Source organism: Rhinolophus ferrumequinum, chromosome 4, assembly GCF_004115265.2.
Source record: "Rhinolophus ferrumequinum isolate MPI-CBG mRhiFer1 chromosome 4, mRhiFer1_v1.p, whole genome shotgun sequence".
NCBI classification, from domain to species: Eukaryota; Metazoa; Chordata; class Mammalia; order Chiroptera; family Rhinolophidae; genus Rhinolophus; species Rhinolophus ferrumequinum.
Genome location: NC_046287.1, coordinates 88,900,331 through 88,925,827, shown reverse-complemented (window position 1 = coordinate 88,925,827; position 25,497 = coordinate 88,900,331). Strand labels below are relative to the sequence as shown.

General features: G+C 39.3%; 1 protein-coding gene across 4 annotated transcripts in view; it reads right to left on the bottom strand.

Moving 5' to 3' along the window:
• The window catches only part of RCBTB2 (RCC1 and BTB domain containing protein 2), a 41,969-nt gene extending 16,814 nt beyond the window's left edge, over positions 1 to 25,155 (bottom strand). Inside the window, exons 1-9 of one of the 4 annotated variants that reach the window (XM_033104654.1) lie at positions 24,890 to 25,155; positions 14,316 to 14,413; positions 13,929 to 13,993; positions 8,449 to 8,604; positions 8,055 to 8,205; positions 5,501 to 5,667; positions 4,787 to 4,945; positions 4,540 to 4,647; positions 3,953 to 4,095 (exon numbers count right to left, since the gene is read on the bottom strand). In XM_033104654.1, coding sequence (XP_032960545.1) covers positions 3,953 to 4,095; positions 4,540 to 4,647; positions 4,787 to 4,945; positions 5,501 to 5,667; positions 8,055 to 8,205; positions 8,449 to 8,604; positions 13,929 to 13,970 — 926 coding nt within the window. In that variant the 5' untranslated portion in view covers positions 13,971 to 13,993; positions 14,316 to 14,413; positions 24,890 to 25,155. Of the gene's footprint in view, positions 1 to 3,952; positions 4,096 to 4,539; positions 4,648 to 4,786; positions 4,946 to 5,500; positions 5,668 to 8,054; positions 8,206 to 8,448; positions 8,605 to 13,928; positions 13,994 to 14,315; positions 14,414 to 24,013; positions 24,594 to 24,889 lie in introns of those variants that run through there. The other 3 variants (XM_033104655.1, XM_033104656.1, XM_033104657.1) reach the window with 3 other exon arrangements.
• Positions 25,156 to 25,497: the final 342 nt, after the last annotated feature.

The window sequence follows — 25,497 nt, the reverse complement described above, 5'->3', positions numbered from 1 at the left end:
AACACCCACCTGGCATTGTGGAGGGAGGGGGACGTAGTGCCATCTGACGGCATGATGGGGGCTCAATACACAGATATCTAAGCAGTTAACAGAAGAAAAAGGCCTTCTACATTTTAACCACTTTAGTTATAAAGCAATCTTCGTACTAGATTATAAAGCAAATTTAGTACTCTCTGGGAGGGGGAGAGGTTAGACTAGCCCAACACTGTTAGATAAACATTAATTAATTGCTCTGTTCTTATCATATTTAATCATTTCCACAATGACCTACTTGGCAAAGACTTAGATTTTTTTGAATAACTTTTGTGTACTTTGGGAGACTCCTTAAAATGATAGATCATCTCTCTTTTCCCTAATAATGTTCTATGAAACATGTTAACTGATTGGAATACAACAGTGTCCATCTATGCGAAACTATCACCATCAGAAAATCAAAATAATTTCATTGCTACATTCACTTCTGAAATGTCGGTTATGAGCCTCCATGAAAGGGGGGAGACACCTTTGCCATTACAGGAGGCGGGAATGCCGGATGGTCCGGACAAAGCCAAAGGGTTAGGAGCGGGAGGCTGTGCACCTGGGCTTCACCTGGCTTCGTGCCATTTACCTGGAACACTAGCGCCGCATGGGAAGTCAGGGGTGGGGCACAGGCCTGCCTGACTGCAGCAGCTGCCACAGGAGGAAAAGTAGAGGGAATTTAGAGGGAACCTTCAGGTCTAGACATGGGAGGAAGCCACGGCCCAGACACCCTGCCTAAGGTCCTATGTTCCTATATCTGATTTATACCAAGGGGCAAATTTTGAAATTCAGATTTGCCAGCCTTATATGAAATAGGCGATGACTATAAATTGACTTTTACTGTCAAGATATCTGGCGTATTTCACACTTTATTAAGCTGTTATTAATGAAAAAGAAAATCACTACATGTTCATAATAAGTAGGTTTTGTGTCACCTCAATGGGAGGATCTATAACTATACAGCTTAATGACCGTGAAGTACCAGAAATGAAAAAGTAGAGTGAGAAAGAACAGAAAACAAAACAAGAAGAGAAAAAGGTAATTTGTGAGGTTGAAGAATAATGGAAAAAAAATAGTGATAATAAGATCCAGAGCAATGATTCCCAATCCTGCTTTTGTAAGAGGCCCACATACCATGTTTCCCCGAAAATAAGACCTGGCCAGACAATCAGGTCTAATGCGTCTTTTGGAGAAAAAATTAATATAAGACCCGGTATTATATTATATTGTATTATATTATATTAAGAAATGGTCTTATAGTAAAATAAGACCAGGTCTTATATTAACTTTTTGCTCCAAAAGATGCATTAGAGCTGATTGTCTGGCTAGGTCTTATTTTCGGGGAAACACGGTCTTACCAATTACCTCCAGAAGTCACAAAATTCACAAAAATTCAAGGCAACGTTGCTTTTAAACCAATTTAACATAAAATATGTTTTTATAGAACTTTAAGAACAAAGACAAATGCTAGTAAATCAAAGTATTACAACTTCAGAAAGATTGGAGATGATGGGTTAGAGAGAAGAGAATCATTTTAATTATTAAAATTACTTTTACGTGAACATAAATTGCTGGCACATGTTAGCATTCTTCATTATAAACAGACCTCGGTGGGAAAAAATTTTAAAGCTTTTCCTTCGTTTGTTGTTTAGCAAAGAATCCAATGAGACAAATTTTTTACTTTACACTGGGTGAATAGATAACTAAGACCTATCCACCCCACCCTAAATTCAATCCTGTTGTTTCTAACTCGTCAAGCTTCCTTGTAATGGGCTCTAAAAAAGTCAGATGTAAGTTCCCGGGAGATAAGTCATAAAATGGCTGCAAAGTTCCAGTCATTGAAAAGGGTTGGTGGCTACAGAACAAGTCCCAGCAGACTGTAAAGTCCTCCCTTGCAAGATTCCTGTGACAGAGATCCCGCAAGCTCAGACATTACCACCTGAAATTCAAGCATGGAAAACTAAGCAAAGCGGGATATCTCATTCAAAACAATCATCTATGGTATTTGTAGACAAAATTATGTTTATGTGGACAACAGCAAGTGTGTAAGTGTGTAGCTATTTCCCTTGATACAGTTGTAATTCAAAAAATGAAATAAGGTAAATAAACTGAAAGCAACAAACAAAAAAAACTCTTAGACACAGACAACAGTTTAGTGGTTACCAGAGGGTGGGAGCGGAAGGGGTGAACAGGGTAAAGGGGATCAAATATATGGTGATGGAAGGAGAACGGACTCTGCGTGGGGAACACACAATGTCATATATAGATGATGTATTATAGAAATATACACTTTAAACCTATATAATTTTATTAACCAATGTCCCCTCAACAAATTTAATAAAAAATAAATTTAAATTTAACAATTGAAAAAAGGTAAGGAGTTTTTTAAACAAATTGTAAAGATTTTTAAAAAGATGGAAAAGCAAAAGATAACTCTCAAGTACCAGGTAAGGAACTTGGCTTGGCGCTCACGTAATTTCCATGCCCTGCTTCTCTGCCTGTTTCTTTCTCACACCAAGCTGCCTTACAAGCCATCTGTCACTGTGTGACCAGTCAGAAGTCTTGGGCAGCTCATTCTGGGACTATCAGGCCAGCAGCGCAAAGGGTCAGGTCGCTGGTGGCCAGATGGCAGCAGATTCGGTAAGTCCAGGGACAGATGAGTTATATGTAGCAGCATCAGAAAAATGGTAAAGTGCCATACAAATATGTTGTTGTTATTTCCATGTATGTTACCTTGATTCAGTCTTTTAACACTTCTTTGTTTTGTCTAAATACTAAAATACCCTACTACTGGATTTGCTGGCCTGAGGTAGCAAAAAAAAATTTGTGAGATTACTCAAAGTCTCAAAACTATCCCTTCTCTTGTCACTGAGTAGCTCTGACCTACCTTTAAAAAGAAATGCAAATGACATGGCTGTAGGCACTTAGTGCAAGCCCACCAATTCTACACCTCCATTCTCTCTCCTCCTCCCCAATTCTTAAGGAGTCCAGGTCTTATTCTAAGATTTTGGGGGGGAAAAAATCAGAACAATTTTTTAAAACCTATTTAACATAGGTTAAATAAAATTAGCTGGTTTATAATACTGAAATGAAAATCAAAGGGGTTGAAAATGACAATTTGGTTCTTCATTTTCATTCTAAGAGAAAAACACAAGCGATTTGCATACAAATGCAAGATAATTTATCTATATATTGATTTTTAAATCAGATTTAACAAAAATTAATAGGTAAAGTAAAAAATAGCAGTATGAATTTCTACAATGATTACAATCCAGAATTAAATGTTTTGTTCCATACTACTGTGTCAAGAAATAGAGTGGAAAGTTGTTATGGCCATGTTTGAGAAATTCAAAGGGTCTTCAAAAATAATAGGATAAATTGGGTGGGAAAATGTGCATATGCTAATTACTTAACACATCCTTGCAAACAAGTGCACAAAACTAGTCAATTTTCTAACCATTTTACTCTTTCTCCTAGTGATAGCTTGAGAGTTGGAAGTAATGAGATTCCCTACCCTTTTCAACGGGCAAATTCTGTAAGTAGCTGACTGAATGGCTTTATACCACATTTGAGGTATTTTTATCTTCCTAAACCACAGCACATAGACCTCACATGTTATCAACTTCCTCTTAAGAATGTAAAACAGAACATTGGGATGGGGAAAAGGTGATTTGTGAAGAAGAATAATGTAGAATAGCTGTTGGAGAGTTAGTCATTGTTTATATATAGATGAACTACGGCTCAGGGAAAATGGAATACTTATCATACAGTCAAACTCCCTAACAATTCAAAAAGTCAGTTTTAAAAAGCAATGAATGCTCTTGTTAAAGAATATTCTGGAACTAGCAGTAAATTCCCTACAATTGTATATCATGGCTAAGGTTTGTTTAATCACTAAAGAACATTGAAGTTATTTTGAAAATGCACATATTACCTGTCCTTTTCCACAACGACAGGAGTAGGATAGGACAGGTTACTTTTATTGCCAATGCCCAATTGGCCATAAGAATTTGCGCCCCACACATACACTTGGCCTTCATCTGTTAATACTAATGTGTGTGCGTAGCCACAGGCAACCTGAAAGACAAAAACCAAATCCATTTAGGCCTGCAAATAGAAGGAAACATGTTTTCACAAGATAGGTTAAGAATCAAAACTGAAAAAAGCTTGGAAGAGGCAGCCTGCCCAGACAGGCAAGCATTAAGTTAAGCAGTAACCCTCTAGAATGAGCAGCGGCCCCACGTGTGGCAAAACTACAGTAAGATAGACATGAGCCATTTAGTGACATAATACACAGCTGTGTATGAGAGTGCCCTAGAAATAATAAATTTTCTGATGAACCTCTATAACTTAATTCAGGGAAATAGAGCTTAATTCAGGGAATAAACCTTTACTTCAGTGAAGACATCCAAGCAGTAAAACTTTTCATCCTGCTAAGAAAACTGCTTTTAATATATTGGCATTTTTGCCACTGAAGACTTAAAAAAAAAATAGGCGCACGCAAACCAACAGTAGACGTACCCGCTGGACACGAATGCCTTGCAAAGCTGCTATTCTACAGGGGGTTGACTGGTTGCCACTACTGCCGAGTCCGAGCTGCCCGTTTCCATTGTAACCCCAGACATAGACCTGAGAGGAAATGAGAGACTCAATGCCCACAAAAGACGAGAAGCAATCAAGTTCTGTGTCGTGAGAAACACGCCATGTTGGTATGACACTGACAAGGCAAACAGGTTTTCTTAAACAATATATGAAATAACCTTCTTACCTCCCCTGTGTCCACCACCGCCACTGAGCACATCTGCCCACACGCTATGTTCACAACTACTTTATTCTGTAAGCAGCCAGTGACTCTCCGCGGGATCGGCTGGTTAGCTGTAGATCCAGATCCTACCTGCCCAGAGTTATTATAACCCCAGGCAAACACCTATTTGAAAGAAGGATCATTTAACGAAACACACTACTTCACAGAGTCTCAACTGGACTTCAACATGCACTTAAGGCACCTCATCTTCGCTCTCAAAGTGACTGATATCCATAAACTTTCACAACTCAGGCAGAGAAGTTTTCGTAAAATTCATTCTTACAAAATGTATTCATTTATAAAGTTAGGTTATTAGCGTTACCTACACAAAAGGCAATGATTATTATCAAGTATCACATAATACTAAGAAGAATATCTACTTTGCCTCAGCCATATTTTCCAGCATTGGGGTAGTTTTTCTTTTTGCAAATAACCCCCTTGGGTATAGCAATATAGAAAGAACAATACATCCTTTTAAATTTTGCAGTAATAGAAATCTTTACTACATAAAGGTAAACTTCATAATAGAAACATCATGACTATGACGTGCTAACAAGAATAAGATTGACTTTGAGGAAGGTAGTTACTTTAATCAAATGATCATATTTCTAGGACTGCTATCGGAATCTATATAATCTTACTGACAAAATCAATGAGATCTATGCTGACTGTGCTCACCTCTCCATCAGATGTTAGCACCAAAGAATGGTAAGACCCACAGGCAACTTCAATCACTTGTTTGTTTGACAAATTAGTAGAGATATGACATGGCACTAAACCATGATTAGTTGTCCCATTGCCCAGCTGGCTATAAGCATTATGACCCCAGGTAAAGACTTCTCCTTCTGAAAATAAAAAGAAACATAACCAGCCTTCATTATATGAAAATATACACATCTACAAATGAACACTAAAAATTAAGATGCAAAAGTTAATCAACTTCCCTATTCCACTAAACTCATTCTATAAAAAAATACTTTTGGAACGTACAATCTACTTGCCTCAAAGCAAGAAGATGAACTTTAAATAAAGGCAATTACAATAGCTGGAAGATAGGTTTTTAATAAATAGCAGAAAAAAAGCTGCTAAGAGTAGTAGGAAAAAAACATTAGAAATTAAAAGACAAAAGATTGTAAGGAGATTTCACTTCTCTGGGCCTTAATTTCCTTATCAATAAAATGATCACCAAGTTATTTTTAAAAATCTTTGTTATATCACTTACTGTGCAGTATAATACACAGTCATAAAATTTCATAAAATATAGAGGGTGCCAAAAAATGTATACACATTTTAGGAAAACTGTATTAAAATTGTAAAGCTCAATATATACCAATAACAAAAGATTAATACAAGTCATGTTTGACTTCTGCAATTACAAGAAGTGCTCAAAGTGGTTACCACCAGGGTTCAGACACTTCTGATTATGGCAAACTACCGCTTGAGCAACGTTGACCAAAGTGTCCATTTGTATATATTTTTTTGGGCACCCCAGAAAATGCAGTTTTATAAATAGTTATAAAGCACACACACTCAGGTCAAGAAATATAACCACTGATCACCACAAAAACACTCCCCCCCATGTATAAACCTGAATAATAGAATTTACTTTGTCCTGTTTTTGAACTTTAAATAAATGAATTAATACAGTACACTCATTTCATCTCTATTTTCTGCCATATTGTCTCTTTGTGCTACATTCCAGTTTTCTTGTGATCTGTCTCCCAGTTCATTAATTTTATTTGTTGTTGTGTCTAAACCACTATAAAACTTGTCCACTGAGTCTTTCATTTTGATAATTATATTGTATATTTGGTTCTTTTTCAAATATTCTATGATCTCGCAGGAATCCTCAAGCTCACTTTTTATTTCTTCAAACACAATAAATATAGCCATCTTATAATCAGTGTCTGATAATTCGATTATCTGATATTTAGCGGTCAGTTTTTGCTCTTTTTTGCTGGTTCTCATTTGTGGTGCCTCTTTCCTTAGGTACCTGGTTATCTTTGACTGCGTGCTTCTAACTGCCATTGGAAACTTATTTTTTCAGTAACACCATACTCCCTTAGGCCCAGAATGAAGGTGCCTTCCTAAAGAAAGGATATACGTTAACTTCTTAAAGGTCCCTCTTTAATAAAATTCAAGGCTTGAGATTTCTTGGACCACCCAGTCTGATGTGAATTGGAATATAAATTCATTGTTAAACCTCTCAGGGAGAGGTTTTCTTTCTTTTTTTTTCTTCCTGATTTGTTCAGAGCCAAGGAATTCTTCAGTTCAGTCCCATAGAGATGGAAGAACTGGCTCATCCTTGCCCAGAGAGTGTGGCCCTTTGTGGTCCCGGCCTAATGTGTGAGGTCTTTGACCCATGGCCCCTTCACCTCATGAGTACATTAGACCACAGTTCCATTTGAGTGGATAGGCAGATGTCTTCAAAGCAAAATTAGCTTCAAGTTCCCCTCTAACTTCTTAGTTCACACTCTCTCCCATATCTGGTCTGACAATTCCTTTGTGCCTTGTCAGTGCTTTGGTGCCTTTATGAAAAAAAATTTGCAATGTTTTGCCTAGAATTTTCAGTTGTTTGTAATGAAGAAGTGGTCTGAATGATCTAGCCTACTGGCAACCAAAAAAATCCCTAAAACTTCTTTTTTTTTAAATGTGAAATAAATATACAAGAGAATATAAAATTAACTTTCAGTTTAAAGAATACTAATAACATGAATATCCAGCTTAAGAAAAACTCTACAATAGGTTTTAATTACAATGTCTTACTATTCTGAATTCATGAAATAGCCATGAGAATATTTAATCCCTTGTATTACTAATACCAACTACATCCATCTGTTTGACGTAAGAATCACAGAATTCTAACAGTTAGAGGGGATCCTGGAATCTGGCTTTTAGATCAGGAATCTCAAATTCAGAAAGTCCAGAGTGAGTTCAGCATTCTAATGCAAAATAATTAACTTATAAAGTATAAACACAATAGGCTTAAAGTATTGCCATTCTTCCATCGAAAGTGCCAATAATTACTAGATTCCATGTGCTCCATTATCTTACTCTGATATTCAGATATGTTCATATTTCATGTTGTATAAAGTATAGTCCAGGGCACAAGGCAGAACCCAAAACTCTTTCCCAATCAAAAAGTATGTTCTCAATTTAAGGGCAGTCCTAGTCTTGTTTCTCGACAAACAAAGCAAGAGCTAAAAAAGTCTACACCGTGTTGTTAGGTTACCTGTTGTGGCAAGGACAATGTGTGGACCACTCCCATAGCTGAGGCAGGCTATTTTTTTGCCACTTAAAGAATCCAGTCTCCGAGGTTCGATGGTGCTCTGGACATCACCTAATCCTAAACAGCCACAGCAGTTTGTGCCAAGCACAAAAATCTGTGGGGAAAACCACTGTTGTTAGTTCAAGCAGTTCTATTTCTGACAAACCTATAATTACATTCAAATAGGCATAGTCCTCCTCAAACAAAACTGCTTCATTATATAATAACAAAGAAGAATCTACTCTCTGTGCTTTTTTTTTTTTTTTTTTACCTTAATTCCTTAGTTCCCCCCAAGGTCTTCAGTTTAGCAAATCCATTACTGAAAATAGGCGTGGCTGAATTTTTTCTCCAAAATTACCTCGTCATTTACTGTAGTATATAAAACTTCATTGCCAGCACTGCCAAAGACACAAGCCTGACGAATTAACTGCAGTTCTTCCTCAGAACAAAGGGAGAAAATTGGCCACTTGCCCACATCTAACATCTTCAAAGACGACAGAGTAGCCTGTACCGGCTGAAAAGGAAAAAATACATATTGAGACTATTAATTAACAAATTAAATTTTCTTTGCCCCTTTCACTTCTGTAGAAGAGCCAGCACTGGTTTAACGGGGAACAAGCTCTTTCTGGTTTTGACAGGCCTCTCACAGCTGTGGAAATTGCCTTTACAAGCTCACCAGCTTCAGTAGTGCTCTCACTGCAACCAAGAGCCAGAGGCCCTGGGCGGAATTGGATCTCACCTATTAATTTTCCTCAAGGACGCAAGAATCACCCAAGGCTGAACTCTGGGGAGTTGAATGTCTAGCAAGCGCTTTCAGTGTTGGCTGTGTCTTAAATGTAACTCTGGAAACTAGGCTAGTTGTAAAAACAGCAAAGATCAAGAGAGAGGACTGCTATTTCATCTGCTGCTGAAGTCTTAAAGCCAGTTCTTGGAAAAGAACAATGCTGAAGGTGCCACCAAGGAAACGGTACAGAAGTTTCAGGTGATGAGTCAGTTCTGACTTTCATTTTAAACATTTGGTGGGCTTCCTCATCCCCCACTCAGGTTTGGGGACTGGCAGGAAGAAATACCCAGAAAGTATGTGTATTAGTTTGCTAGGGCTATTGTAACCAAGTACCACAGACTGAATGGCTGAACAACAGGGATTTTGTTTTCTCACAATTCTGAAGGCCAGAAGTTCAATATCAAGGTATCAGCGAGTCTGGTTCCTTCTGAGGCCTGTGAGGGCTGGTCCTATTCCAGGCCTCTCCTTGGCTTGTAGATGGCTATCTTCTCCTTGCATCTTCACCTCATCTTCCGCTCTATGTGTATCTGTTTCTGTGTCCAAATTTCTTTTTCATAAGGACACCAGTCATACTGGATTAGGGCCCATCTTAACTAAACTAATTACATCTGCAATTACCCTGTTTTCAAATAAGGTCATCTTCTGAAGTACTGGGGTAACTGAAGCCGATTCGGGTTGCTCACAAAATACTATAAACTAGGTGGTTTATAAACAACAGAAATTTATTTCTCACAATCTCGGAGGCTGGAACGTCCAAGATCAAGGCACCAGCCCAGTCACGTTTCTGGTTCATTGCTGGCTGGTGCCTTCTCACTGTGTCCTCACATGATGGAAGGGGCTAGGGAGCTCTCTGGACCCCTTTTATAAAGACACTAACCCCATTCATGAGGGTTCTACCCTCATGACTTAAGCACCCCCCACTTCTTAATACCATCCCCTTTGGAGGTTAGGAAAGCCGTAGCAGCACACATTCAGATCATGAGCATTTGCATTCCCGTAAGAGCATTCAATGTGGACATTATAAAGCTATTTTAAAGAAAGCTTTTATTGATTTGCTATACTGGAAACATTTTTACTTGTGTACTTTTCTACTTTCAGTAATTTTGAAGATTACAGTAAGATGCATAAACAGCCAATATGCCTGTCAAGTGGCATGTTTGCCCATTTTTCCAATAATCGCCAGACTCTTGCTGGATTTAAAGGAGCAGGGATTTCCTAAGGCCCGTCTTTCCCATCAGCTACTGAGTCAACCTTTTCGGGAATGAGTTCTGGTAGAGAGCTGATTGTATTAGCTACTTATTTTCTACAGACCTGAAAGAATATTTGTCCCTTCCACCTTAGGAGTCAGGGGAGGATATTTATTGTGAGGAATTAGCTTACATGATTATGAGGCTTAGAAATCCCACAATCGTGCAAATACAAGCGGGAGACCCAGGAAAGCTGGAGGCATAATTCAATCTGTGTCCAAAGGCTTGAGACCCAGGAAAGCAATGATGTACATCCCAGCCCCAGGGCAGAAGATCAGACGAGAGGTCTGGGAACAATCAGTGAGGCAGGAAAAGGAATGATTTCTCCTTCCTCCACCTTTTCCTCTATCCAGGCCCTCAACCGATTGGACAATGCGGACCCACATTGGGGAGGGCAAACCATTTTCTGTGTCCACCAATCCAAATACTATTCTCATCTAGAAACACCTCCATAGACAGAAACACCCAGAAACAATGTTTCATCTGGGCACCAGTGGCCTACTCAAGACAATAAAATGAACTCTCACATCACGTGAAGACACACAGTGAAGAAGGCTTTGTGATAATGGAGCAGACACACCTGAGTGATGAGCTACAAGGTCAGGAGCACCGAGGACTGCCAGAGCCACCGGAAGCTGGGAGGAGCCTTCAAAGAGCCTGGCCCTGTTGACACCTTGCTTTCAGATTTCTAGGATCCAAAACTGGAAGAGGATAAATTTGTGTTGTTTTAAGCCCCTCAGCTTGTGGTACTTTGGTAGAGCCAACTTAGGACACTAATATAGAGGCGAAGCAGCTTGTCACGGCTCATAGCATCACCCTAAGTTAGTGGCAGAGCCTGAACCAGGGTGAACGCCCCTGATGCCAAACCCAGCCACTCTAGGTCACCATGCCACTCGAATTGTAAGACCCTGTCCTGAGAACGATTTCTTCTATTATCTTTTGGGCAGCACCCAAGGCCATTACAGAGCTCAGGACAGAATCTCATTATGTTAGCTTTACCCACCTCTTTATATCATCAAGGTCTTATCTTCTATGAGGTCTTCATTTTAATATTTTTTTTCCTATTTAAGTCTAGAAATTTCAAAAAGAAAAATGTTTGGGATGTGGTATCAAATATTTAATGTAGATGTGCTAGAGTGCTAGTTAAGAGTTCTTATGTATTATTTCTAATCTTCTCAATTGTAGGACAGAGATGTTGTTATCCTTGTTTTACATATGAGGAAACTGAGGCGCAGAGAGACTAATCCTCCAAGATCACTAGCTTCTAAGTGGGTAAGCCCAGATTTCTTTGCATACATCTGTTGCTGAATAAGGTCACATAAAAAGTGATACTACTGGTAGAACTAGTGTTTGCTTGCATTTGCAAGGCTTTAGCCGTTCAGATAAAGTCCCTAATGAAAAGGGCACTGATACCCGCTGTGGGTTGTCTGTCTTGCACGAACAGGGCAGATGGCAATGTACAATGAGGAAGTAAGCAGCAACACAATGATTGATTGCTACCTCATTTTTTCCTTTCAAGCAGACTGTTGGATTTCAACCTGCCCTGCTACAGAATCCAGTGGTTTCTAGAGGCCTAGAATCAGGTTGTAAATTCAACCAGCTCCTAAACACTTCTCTACAAATCATTAGTTCTAAATTTTCTTCCTGGCCCACCTATACAAAACCTATAGTACGCACCTTATAACTGCTAACCACTGGGACTCCAATGTGGGGGTTTGTAGTATCACCTGCAATTGTACATTTATTAAAGGATGCTACTGGTTGAGAGAACACTGGGCCTGACAGTTATCACTGAACATTTATTGACTGTCTAATATTAAAGATATAAAAATGGGACATAATGGCTCCCTTTAAGGAGCTCACAATTTAATAGAAAACAAATAATTACAATATAACCTAAGTACAACAGAGGTATAAATACATTGCTTTTAAAATCTGTCAGAAGGCTGGCTGCTGAAAGTTAGTCAAACAAAATTCATTTTTCTAAATCTGTGGGGAAGTATTTCATCAGGAACTGATGACTTACTTTATGAAGTGTATATGCTTACACTTTTTGAAGTAAATATTTATATCAGTCTTAAAGAATTGAAGCATCTTTGTTCATCGAAGAAAAATACATTCTTCTGTCCAGTATAATCATGAGTGTACACAGTTATATATGTGGTATATATTGTACATATATAGTATATATACATTGTATATATAATGAAAGTATACATAGTATTAGGATTCACACACAGCACCCTGTAGGAACCTCACTCCCTCTCAGCCACCCTGCATGATGGCAGCCATCTCTGTAAAAGGCACCCAACTACCTCTGTGCCCAACTATTAAGTGAAGAACTGTTGAACAAGAGCCAAGAGTGGGTAACAGAAAACTGTATGAGGAAAAAGGAGCTACCAGGGAATGAGAACTTGGTAATATACAAATACACCTTCAATATTGTGTCCCTAGAATTCACAGTCCTAGGTGGGCCCAGGTAACCCTCTTTCCTGTACGTAACACTACCATAGGTGAGAATTAATCCCAGGCCAGCTCTCCTTTGCTAACTCTTTGCTCACATCCAGTCCATCTCCCCTCTCTCTCACTGGCATCTGTTTGGGAAATGCAAAGTAGTGGAATTTTAATTATATAATAGCTCAAGGAAAACATAATTCAGGAAATACAGCTCTGTAAAGTAAAAGATGCATTTTATTATTCCTTTGAGTGTTTGTTACCTGTATAACTCTGCTTCTCCATTGATACGAGAACCAAGTGGATTATGATACTTCACGTAACTACAGACAATTATTAAGTTGTCATAACTCAATTTAAAATACAGTACATGGAAACAGAATTAAAAGTACACATTGGATATGCCTAGCAAAACCATTTCTTTAAGAAGGCCAGCCAACACCTTGCCCTTTAAGGAGTTCCTGGCAGTGTAACACTTTCTATGTAATAATTTCATTGTTAACTCTGTGAGTCCATTCTTTTGTTTAACAGGAAAAAATTAGGAATTTTTCTATTAACATTTGTAAGACTCTGAAATTCTATCTATTACTTTTGTAAGCTATTTTTAGACTTTCCTACAAGGGCTCACAAATAAGCACTTCAAGTCAGCACATGGTCACTACGGTTCAGTTTCAGAAACTTATGAAACTGCTGGCTTCATATAATTATTTACACTGCTCACTGTATTTTGACAATATTTTAAGAGAGTGAAAAACAGAAAAATGGAGGTTAATAGTGGCAGGTAATATTAGGCTGCTAACATCGAAGAGCAGATATTTCTAAATTTAATAAAATTAACACGAGATGGAAATCTTGCCTGCTGAAAGACGTGGAGCTTTTAACATCAACTGGACACTGACTGGACTTAAGCTGATTGATCAATGTTCAGATGTGATGAAAACAGAAATAAATTAAAGAATATGATGAATTAGGAACATGTCATCTAAGATTAGGTATTTTATCACTTTTTTTAAATTTCTGGGAATGGAGCAAACATTGTTCAACTCAGACCCTTCTGCTGGGCAGCTTGATCTGTGAAAGTAGGGCATGGCTTAGACTCCTCATCCGGTTCAAACATCACCGTCTCTGGGAACCCTTTCTCCACCCCTCAGACCACATCCCTAGTTCCCTGCTGGCCCCTTTACATTCTATATACCCACAATAATTTTCTGTTGGCATTTTAGTCACTATACTGTGAGTCCCTCAAAGACAGACACTAACTCATTGACCTTCCTATCAGATGAATAATAAATGTCTGACGAAGTGTTTCATGCGACAGAAATACATACTCCAAGGGCATGATTTTTTTCTAACCTTGCCACTTTCTCCACAGAAAAGGGGAAGTTCTTCTTCCATATGGACTCAGTCCTGTACAGTCCCTGAGGAAAAAGTATGTGGTAAAAATCAGCATCCCATATGTCGAATGAAACTAGGCATGTTAAAATTACTTTTAATTAACAGAAAAATAAACTAAGCTCAAATATGGTGAAGAGTAGATAAAGGAATTAAATTTTAGCCATGGGAGTTAATAGCTATAAAACCAAAAAGGTGTTTTAATTGTTTTGGAACTACCATACCATCCTGAGGTTTGGAACAGTAATCCCAGGATAAATCTAGATCTTAAATTGATAAGGAAATAAGCAGAAATTTTTCATTTCAGAGTTAACTTCCTATACATTAAGAAAAAAATAAATTTTAGACCTTGGTCTAATTTTCCCTGGGATTTGAAAATTCCAAATCACTGTGAAGAGCAGACTGATCAATTCCCAGCTCCACTGAAGAGTGTATAATTTACTAAGCTGGAAAAAAAAAAAAAAAGAAGAAGTAATGAATGATAATGATGGAAGGATGAATGAATAAACATAACTTTGTTATCCTAGACTTTAACAGAAAAATCTGAAACAACAGCCATCAAGTATGTAGCAACAGCAATGAATGTTCTTGCCTTAATTAAACCATCTCCACAATAACTACCTTCTACCACATAGAAGTAACAGCAGAAGCAACCCTATCAGAAGATATGCAATCTATCTGAACTGCGGTTCAATCATTACAGTCAACTATCTCATCACTAAAAATAAATATAAATAAATGTTCTCTTCCCCCCGCCAAAAGCAATTTCATGAAGCATATTTAATAATGTTGAATTTCTGATTTATTAGGTTGGATTCTACTTATTCAAATACAATCCATATTTCAAGTGCTAACATAAGAACATTTTATCTGATATAATCTACAAGTAGTTAGAGCCTTATAATAGATAAAAACAATAATCAAAAGAAGGTCAAGTCTTAACAATGTTCCTCATCAAAGCTTTTTTTTGACATTCAATATTATTTTACATTAATTTCAGGTGTACAGCATAGTGGTTAGACATTTATATAATTTAAGAAGTGATCCCCCTGACTAGTCTAGTACTCACGTGGCACTATACATACAGTAGTTATTACCATATTATTGACTGACTATATTCCCTATGCTTTCCTTTACACCCCCATGACTATTTTGTAACTACTAGTTTGTACTTCTAAATGCCTTCATCTTTTTCACTCAGCCCCCAACCCCCTCCCATCTATCACCCCAACAAATCTAGTACTCATCTGACACCATACATTATTGACTATATTCCTTGTGCTATACCCTCCATCCCCATGACTATTTTGTAACAACCAATTTGTACTTAATCCTTTCCCCTTCTTTCACCCACCCCCCTAATCCCCTTCCCCTCTGGCAACTATCAAAATGTTTTCTGTATCTATGAGTTTGTTTCTATTTTGTTCGTTAATTTTGGTCTTAGATTTCACATATAAGTGAATTTCATTGCTACCTGTCTTTCTCTGTCTGACGCTCCACTCAGCACAATTCCCTCCAGGTCCATCCATGCTTCTGAAGATGGCAAGAACCCATGGCCAAGCAATAGCCCATTGTATATACCGGGGGTGCCAAAAAATGTATACAAGTGGACACTTTGGTCAACGTTGCTCAAGCAGTTCTCCATGATCAGAAGAAGTGTATGGACGCTGATGGTAACCACTTTCAACACCTCTTGTAATTGCAGAAGTCAAATATGACTTGTATTCATCTTTTGTTATTGGTATATATTGAGTATTACAATTTTAAAACAGTTTTCTTTCTTAAAATGTGTATACATTTTTCTGGCACCCTCTGTATATATATCACCTCTTTATCCATTCTTCCATCAATAGACACCCACACTGCCTCCATATCTTGGCCATTGTAAACAATGCTACTATGGATATATGGATACTACCTCTCAAAGTAGCTTGGGTTTCTTTGAATAAATACCCAAAAGTGGGATCACTGGGTCCTTCTTATTCTCTTCTTACAGCCTTTGTTTTAAAGTCTACTTTGATATAAGTATTGCTATACCCAGCTTTTGTTTTGTTTTCTTCATTTCCATGAAATATATTTTTCTATCCCTTTACTTTGTGTGTGTCTTTCAATCTCAAGTGAGTCTCTTCTAGGCAGCATATATAAGAGTTTTATTTTCTTATCCATTCAGCCCTCCTATGTCTTTTGATTAGATCATTTAATCCATTTACATTGAAAGTATTTGTTGATAGATATGTAGCTATTGCCATTTTATTAGTCATAAGTTTTATCTTTTTTTTCCATCCTAAAGAAGTCCCTTTAACGTTCTTTGTAATATTGGTTTGGTGGTGATAAACTCCTTTACTTTTTCTTGTCTGGGAAGCTCTTTATCTGTCCTTCGATTTTAAATACTAGCCTTGCTGGGTAGTCTTCATTGTAGGGCTGTGCTTTTCTTCACGTTGACTATTTCCTGCTAATCCTTTCTGGCCTGCAAAATTTCTGTTGAGAAATCAGCTGGCAATCTTACGGGAGCTCCCTTATAAGTTACTAGTTGCCTTCTTCTTGCTACTTTTAGGATTCTCTCTTTGTCTTTAACCTTTGCCATTTTAATTCTAATGTGGATTGGTGTGGGCCTGTTTGGGTTCATCCTGTTTGGGACTCTCTGCATTTCCTGGATTTATATGTCTATTTCCTTCACCAGGTTAGGGAAGTTTTCAGTAATTATTTCTTCAAATAGATTCTCAATTCCTTGTTCTCTCTCTTCTCCTTCTGGTACTCCTATAATGCAAATGTTGTTACTCTTGATGTTGTCCCAGAGGTCCTTTAAACTATTCTCATTGTTTTGTATTCTTTTTCCTTTTTGCTGTTCCAATTGGGTGTTTTCTGCTACCTTATCTTCCAAATCGATGATCTCTGCTTCATCTAGTCTGCTGGTGATTCCTTCTAGCACATTCTTCATTTCAGTGTTCTTCATTTCAGTATTCACTTCTGTCTGGTTCTTTGTTCTGGTTTCTATGCCCTTCTTTATGCTTGCTATCTCTTTGTTGAAGTTCTCACTAAGTTCCTTGAGCATCCTTATAACCATTGTCTTGAACTCTGTCTCTTACAAGTTGCTTACTTCCATTTTGTTTAGTTCTTTTTCTGGATTTTTCTCCTGTTCTTTCATTTGGGACTCATTTCTTTGTTTCCTCATTTTGGCTGCCTCTCTGTTTCCAGGTATCAGGTAGATCTGCTATGATCTGCTGTCTCCCAGTCTTGGCCGGGTGGCCTTATAGACCTTATAGTAGGTGTCCTGTGGGTCTCAGTAGCACAGTCTCCCTGATCATCTGAGCCGGGTGCTCCAGGAGTGTCTCTTGTGTGGGTTGTGTGTGCCCTTCTGTTATAGTTGAGACTTGATTGCTATTGGCACATCAGTGGGTGGGACTGACCCTCAGGCTGACTGGCTGTGGGATTTGGTCACATCCACAACTTATGGGCTGCTGTGCAGGAGGCTTACCCCACTGAGTGGGATTCACCTCAGTGGGCTCTGGTGCCTGTTGAGATCACCCTTTCTGTGTGCCACTTGTGGGGCTATTTGGGTGGTGCTCTGCTGTGGTCTGAAGCCAACCTCCAAGTAGGTTGGTTCTGGGGCCTTTTGGAAGGGGCTCAGGTGCAGGCCCATCAGCCACTGCCTGTGATTGGCCAGGGACTACCTGGTAGGAGCTACAAAGCGATCTGCAGTTGTTCACTGCCTGTGCTAAACCTGAAAACTTATGGGAGAGGTCATATTGCAGTTCGAGGACAGCTGCCACCAGTACCAGGCCTGGGGTAATTCTGCAAAAAGCTAGGACATCCGGAGGACTGCTCCCACCTGCCGGCTCCCTTAAGTTTCAGCTACTGATAAAGCCTCATGCGGCATGAGAGTTAAGTGAAGCAGGGTCATGAGAAGTCCCTAGAGTCAGAAGAGTTGTAGTCACCAGGTTAATGTAGACTCTGGTTTGGTGCCAGTGCTGAGCTTGGAGCAACTCAGCAAAAGTCTCTGAGCGCACTGAGGCCAGTCGCCGCCTGCCTAAGGCCCGTAGACTCTGATAGTTTTTCAAAAAAGAATGCAATGAGGGAAGAACTGGTTCCTCACACAAAAAAATGCCTGCAGCTGTGCGAGAGTTGGGTGGGGCAGTTTCCCAGCTGAGTCAAAGGGTAGAGAATCCGAACTCACCAGGCCAATCAGATTCAGATTTGGTCTTCGGGGGTGGGCTCAACACAGACACGATGGCGCCTGCCTGCTTGCTGCACAGGAGGAGGTTCTCCTCACAGAGAAATGTTCTCCCCCAGAAGCCACATTCCTCAGTCTGCCCCGTGCATGTTTCTGAAGCCCCGAGTCATCATCCCACCACTGGAGCACACGGTGAGTGCCTTCGAGCGAGTGATGCTGTGCGCGGACCATTTAAGAGGATGTCTAGGTTTTCTGCAGCCTTCCGTCCCACCTGAACAGTCAGAATCCCCACTGTTTCTCACAGCAAGATGTTGTGGGGGTTCCTATTCCTGGCACCAATACTCTGGGCTGGGGAGGCCGGTGTGGGGCTGGGGTCTCTTGCTCCTTTCAGGGGAACCTCCATGGCTGAGATATCCCTCCTGGTTCTCAACCGCCACACAGAGATTTGGAGCCAGCCCATTTCAGGTTTCTACCCCTCCTTACCAGTCACGACATGGCTTCTTTATATTTTTAGTTATAGAACTTCTCTTCTGCTAGACTATGGATGGTTCTCCAGGTTGACTGTTCTAGAATTTAGTTGTAATATTAATGTGTTCATGGAAGAATGCAGGCACAGTGTTTATTTAGTCTGCCATCTTGGATCTCCTCCTTATCGTTTTATATGCCCTTGAGGATACTGTTAAAATTTTGTTTTCCTCAACTGTAGAAAGCTCTCTCAGAATGCAAGGAATAATATATTCAAGATAATTATAACTCAAACTACTGCAATTAATACAAATCATTATTTCTAATGTTTGGGAAAGATATGCTTGTTTTTAAAACAATCAGTTGGATTTTTCTCACTAATAAATTTATAAAACTAGATCTGGTTGCCATGTGGAAACATAATTTCATGTAACAGTTATTCCTACATGATCCATCTTATCTATTAATTTGCAAGCACTTTAAGAGGGGGGACCACAACTCTTTCATTGCTATAACCACCGTAACACATGGCTCAGAGTAGAACGCAATATATTCATTGAAAGCATCCTTTGAATACAGCTTTTGGTATACTGGATACTAACTATATTGGGAATTCTTCTATTTTTGCCTCATCCTGACTGAAAACACTTTTCCATATCTGCCCCAAACTTACTGGCATAAAAATTAAAAGAAGAGGGATGAGAATAATAGAGAAAGAAAAGAAAAAGGAGAGGAGTAGAGGAAGAGAATTCAAAGGCCAAAAAGAAAAGGAAATAACGAGATGTAAAGGGGACCAAATAGGGATGTGACTGCCTTCATTGTACTTTAGGCCACCTTTGTTACTGGTAGAAGAGAAATCTTCCTCATATGCTAAGATCACTGAACAGTATCCTGGTTTGTTGGTTTGTTTTTTCCCTCTACCATTGTAGGTAATTTTCCTAGTTTCTGGTTTATTCTTCCTCTGTTTCTTTTTGCAAAAATAAGCAGATATATGTATGTGTTTTTATTTCTCAATTCCTTCTTATACAAAAAAAAGAAAAATCCTCCTAATTTACATACTCTTTTGCAATTTGCTTTTCTTTCACATAACAGTATATCCTGGAAATCACTCCATATCAGTTGATAGATAGATAGATAGATAGATAGATAGATAGATACACACACACACACACACACACACACACACACACACACATATATATTTTTTAAACAGCTGCATATCCTGGGATTTTAAGGAGGAAAATGAATAGCTTCTTTCAGTGTCTTTTATCAATTTCAAGTATAGTAACTCTTTAAAAATCAGAATGGTGAAAAGTGAGTCTTTCTGTTTATTTCACTAATCAGTTTAAGATATAATTGCATGTATGGCATATGAAAATTACCGTATTCAAAGAAATAACATTCTGTAGGATTCAATTAACATAATTTCATTTTTGTCAGAATATCCTTGAAGATTTAAAACTTATTCAAGATTATTATTGTACAGTACTGTGAAAAAAAATGTTGAATTCTCTAGCATTGTGGAAAATGGTTGGCTTTTTTTAAAAAAATATTATTCCAGTGGGATACAAACAAAATAAAGAAAACAGAGAAGGAAAAGAATATACCATCTTACAACTTCAATAAGTCACTATTTATCTGAGACAAATAGTTTAAAAATTATATCAGCTCTATATTTAAAAAGTCAGTAGTGGTAAATGATAAAAAATTAATATTGTAAAATATAACTTCTAGATATTATACTTTATAAGTTTTAGGAGCAGTCTTCAACAATTTCAACAATGTAACAAGAAAAAACACATACTAAAAAGAGCTTAATCTGTAGTATTTCAATATAGAAAATGCAAAGGAAACCATGTGGAATGTAAAAAAAGCAAAACTTTCAAACTTTTGGAAGAAGGTATAGAAAATATCTTTATGACCTCAGCGTAGAGAGTTTTTAAATAAGACACAACACAAAAGCATAAACCACATAGTCCAAAGAAAGGACTAGTAAATTTTACTACACTAAAGCTTAATAACTTGGCAAAATAAAATTTTATCAATACCATAGGAAGATAATAACTAAATAACATAAACAAAGTATAGTATCTTAAATGCCATAGAAGAAAAATCCAAAATACAAAAAGGGACATATATTCATTTGCCTATTTGCCTAATTCATTCAACAGATATTGACTTAGTGCCTGCAGTAAGCAGTGAGCTGAAAGTAAATACATAAAAAACAAAACAACGTGGAGCGAAATTATATCCAGCTCTTGGGTGCTTATGTCAACATTACTCCAACCCAGTGGTACTCATGGGTCTTAATAGCTAATACACTAGACACACTGATCTATGAGAGCAGAGCATTTTCCATGGAAACTGATATTTTGCAGTTAATCAGAAGCTTCTAAATGCTGATTACTGTTCTCTAGAAGTGATCCCAGGAGAAAAAGTGAAGGGGGAAAAAAAGGAATTTCTGCAGAGAAAACCCAGTATTATGTATTTTGTTCATTCAACTTAACAATATGAGATCAACTCTAAAGCTATGCTTCAGAAACATGATATATGCAAAAGTTTTCTTGCAATATAGAACTCAATGCTTTTAACAAATTCTCTCTTCTGGGCAACACAATTGATGATGCTTTTATAACCAAAGAAACAGGACTTTAAAGAAAACCTCTATCTTTTAGGACACCAGTACAGAGTTTACAGCATCAGCGTGTTTTAACGGCTCCAGAGCACATAAATGTCAGTGGGGTAATAATGGTTGCCAACTATATGCTTAGCTAAGTCATTAAATATACATCACCTGTAAATTACAAATAATATAAATATGTATAAATGTAATATAAAATAATAAATCATAATCTCAATTGTCACTTGCAAAAAAGGGTGATAGCTATAATTTAGCTCCACTTGAATGAGATGTTGTAAGTCAATGACAAATAACAGTCAAGATACCGACACAAATGATAATTAAAGTGGGACAATTACAGACAGGATGGACAAAACTGAGAAACTAAAAGCACAACTAAAACCAAAGTACAACCTCCAAGGAAATGATATTGTCATATGTTTATGATAAATAGAAGCTGATTTGTAGAACACAGAAACATAGTTGCTATTTTAATTATTTCTTTGTAAAAAGGTTTCCAAATTCTACCAAGAGTGATGAAACAGATCTTCAGTCCAAAGCAAAACTGTATTTGGTTTGAAGAGATTACTGAGCTCCTCAGTAACCTGTACCATACACAGCAAAAGTCACTTTCAAATATGAAGAAAATCCACAAACTATACAAACATGTTTAGATTGTTAGACTAGCTAAAATGAAATGGTTCTTGAGACATTTGTAAACCCGTTTGAAATTTAGGTCCTTGTAGATCTAATATCAAAAAAATAATAATAATAATAACATGCCCATTAAATAGAATCCTAATTGTTTAAGATCCTTGCCCCACAACATAACTGTTCCTTCAACATGGTAGGCCCTCTTGGCATTGGCACATTTCAATTTGGGATTAATTTTGTTCAGTATTATATACATTCAGTACAATACAGAACATATTATAATGTGGTCACAGTTTATGATTTCTTCACATACTATCATCCACTGGTACTTGTTAGCCCAAACTGTCTTACATGGGAAGATATACATAATTGATATTAGCTCAGGTGAGATTAGCAAAACTGAAGACATATAAAAGACATAATCTGACATACTCCAATGTCAGAACGATGCTGAAAACACCTATTATGCCTTAAATGTCCTGGAGACTTTCACATTCTTAAGATGGGATCACCATGTGAACTAGACACATGTTCCTTCCAGAAATGAAAGTAAGACGGGTCACATCAGCCTTCCATTGAAGGGCACTGTGTATCCCTTTCAGGGAGGAAAGCTATCTGCTCCTTTTGAAATAAATATCCCCAGGTAGCCCTTTATTTCAGCCTTGTACAGGAGTCCTTGATGTCACTCTGCAACCCTGATCATGCTATTCTTAGTCTCAAATCCCTCTTGCCTGGTCAATTTTATTTTAACGTATAGTAATTCAACTCCAATAAACCTCCAAAGTAGTGGTATCTTAGGGGCATTCTAATTTCAGTTTAGCCAAGTGACAAAACCAAAATTAAACATGAGAAGCTCCTAAAGGTATAAGCAAGTCCATAGGTATCCTACATTTATAGTTCTAGATTAATAGTTTTGGGTATTTAAACATAGTGTTTACAATCTACTAAAGTAAAGGGCCCGAAGGGAAACACATTTCACCTTCTAAAATCGTCCGTCTTCATCAGCCTGTTTCTCTATGCATCCTTTAATTATGGACTGAAATTTGGTTAGGACTGTCTGGTTCATTCAGAAATCTCTAAGAGTAATAATTTAATATCTTAAAGCATGACATCATACCAGATGAATCTTCAACACAGTTTCAAACACAGAAAAGCACCGACCACTCTTAGATAACAACTTCACAATTCATACACAGAGGGACACTAAGAAGTAATTGCAAAGTGCAGTAAAATGTGAAGAAAATACACAATTTTTCTCAACACATCTGTAGTATTCCTTTGGCTGGTCTCTTCCATTTCAGAGCCCAGTCTCTTAATATGATGTGCTGAATCAAACTGTAAAATCCTGAATAATTTGAACTCAATTTGGAAAAATATTTTTTCACCTTTATACTATAAAAGATGGTTACATTTGTCACAGTGGTCATGCTTTCGGCCCCCATGAGAGACATAGTAGAGAATGGCAAAGAACTTTTTATCCCAGAACGACATTGAATTCTAAAAACCAGTTCAACATAAGCATCACCTTCAGTTTATCCTTCAGACCCACTGTAACATGCTGTTTAAAACTGCAACCCACATGTACACTCCCAGTCCCCTTTCATTTTTTCATAGCATTGATAATTTTCTAATGTTAAATAATTAAATGTTTATTGTTAATCATTCTTGCTAGAATGTAAGCTCCAGAAGGGAAAGGATCTTTCGTCTATCTCCAAAACTGACATATCCAAAACAACTAGATACCGTAGACCCTATACAAAGTAGTCACTCAACACACCGTTAAAAACAGTTCCAAGTAGCTCCAGGAGTCAGGAAACTGACTTAACTAAGTAAAGGCCCAAGAAGGTGTAAAGCCACACAGAAACTTAGTACTGGAAGGGTGCAAAGCCAGAACGCTCAATAAGTATTAGTGACAGTTAACTTCCCAGTCTGGAGGAAAGAGCTTCTTTCTAAAGCTCTTTAGAGTTCAGTTTGTTAACTCTACCACTTTAATTCAGCTCTGACAGAGATCAAGTCGCCAAGCGCGGTACCAGGCAGCCCACGGCATGCATTTTGTTACAGTCCTGGACTCGTACTGTCCCAATGTTTTATGTAATTTCCCAAAGAACAAAAGCAAAAAGTTCACTCTGAACTCGCCTTCCAACTCAAGCAGGAAGTTCTTTCTCGGCCAAGGTGGAGCACTTGGAAAGTTTTCAGCGTCTGAAAATCTCTATTTCCGGGGCTGAGCCGAGCAATTATCTTCCGGCTTAAAATAAAGATTTATGGCGATTTCTCTCCATCCGTTCCTATCAGTTTCAAAACAGCTTCACCCAGTGTAGTCAAACTTTCTGCGCTATCCCTCGCCATCAGGGCCAAATATCGAAAGCATAATAAGTTAGTGAGCCGGTTCGGGGACAGGAGCTAGGTAAACTGATCGACTGGATGGGAACCGAAAGGTTCCAGGTGACAGAAATGAAAACATCAGCACCCTATGCAGGGCGGCGAGTGGGAAGAGATGGAGAAACTCCGTAGGCGCCTTCCCCGAGGTCAGGGATGCCTGCTCCCCAACAGGGCTGGGCCACGGTAGGGAAGTCTCCAGGCAAATGACAACCGTGGGACGATGCCAAACGCCAACCTCGCTAACGTGCGCCAGTTCCGCCAACAACCTCGCGCATGCGCAGCACCGCCTCAGGCCGCAGCCCGGGTTGGGGTACAACCCGAAAGCCGCGCTCCCGGGCCTCGCCAGCAGGCTGGCGCACGCGCAGCGATGCCACGGCCCGGGGCCGCGGCGGAAGTGTAGCTTCAGAGCCCCGCTCCTTGGACCCGCCAGCGCAATTGCGCACGCGCGGAGACGCCTTGGCCCACGGCTCGGGCGGGGCTGTGGACCCAGGGGCTGCTCCTCGGTAGCCGCCGCGCCCGGGAACTTGGGCAGCAGGGGCGGGGAGAAGTGGCCCGCCCCTGGGGTATCCGAGAGCGGTCTGCCAGAAGCCCGGCTCCCCCTCCTGACTTCCTGTGCTGGCCCCTAATCCCTACCTCAGCTCAGGCTTTAACCGCATCCGCTCCGCCTCCTGAGTCGCCGTTACTGCTCGGTCGGGGACCCGGCGCCGCGACGAGTTGGCGCCTCCCCTTGAAGCGGCCTGGCCTCGGCGAAATGCACTCGGATGCTGGTCAGGCCGCGGAGGGACAGGGAGGGGAGCGCACTCGAGCAGAGGGAGCCAGCGATGGCGCATCGCCCCTCCTCTCCTCTCGGCTGCCCACTGCCGCCCCCGCCCCTTCCTCGCCGACTCCCCCTCCTCTCCGAGGGGATCCCTAGGACTGGACACCGCCTCCCGAGCTGGGTCCATCTCCGCCCTTTTCCCGGAATTCCCTTCTTCTGCAGGGTTCTGGTCCCCAAAGTCTTGGGAATTTGGAGATGCCTGACTCGGAAGGATGAGGGTCCTATGATGCTTGGGTAACCTTTTCTGCAGTCCCTGTCCCCCAGCTTTTCTAGTGGTGGTACCCCAGCAGGCAGCTCGCGTAGCTCCTTCACACGCTTTCCCCTTGCTTTCACCTCACTAAGGGGCGGCGGAAGACCTGTACCCTTCTAGTACCTACAAAGGCTGAAAAAATGAGTGATGTGTGCCGTGCCCAGGGAGTGACCG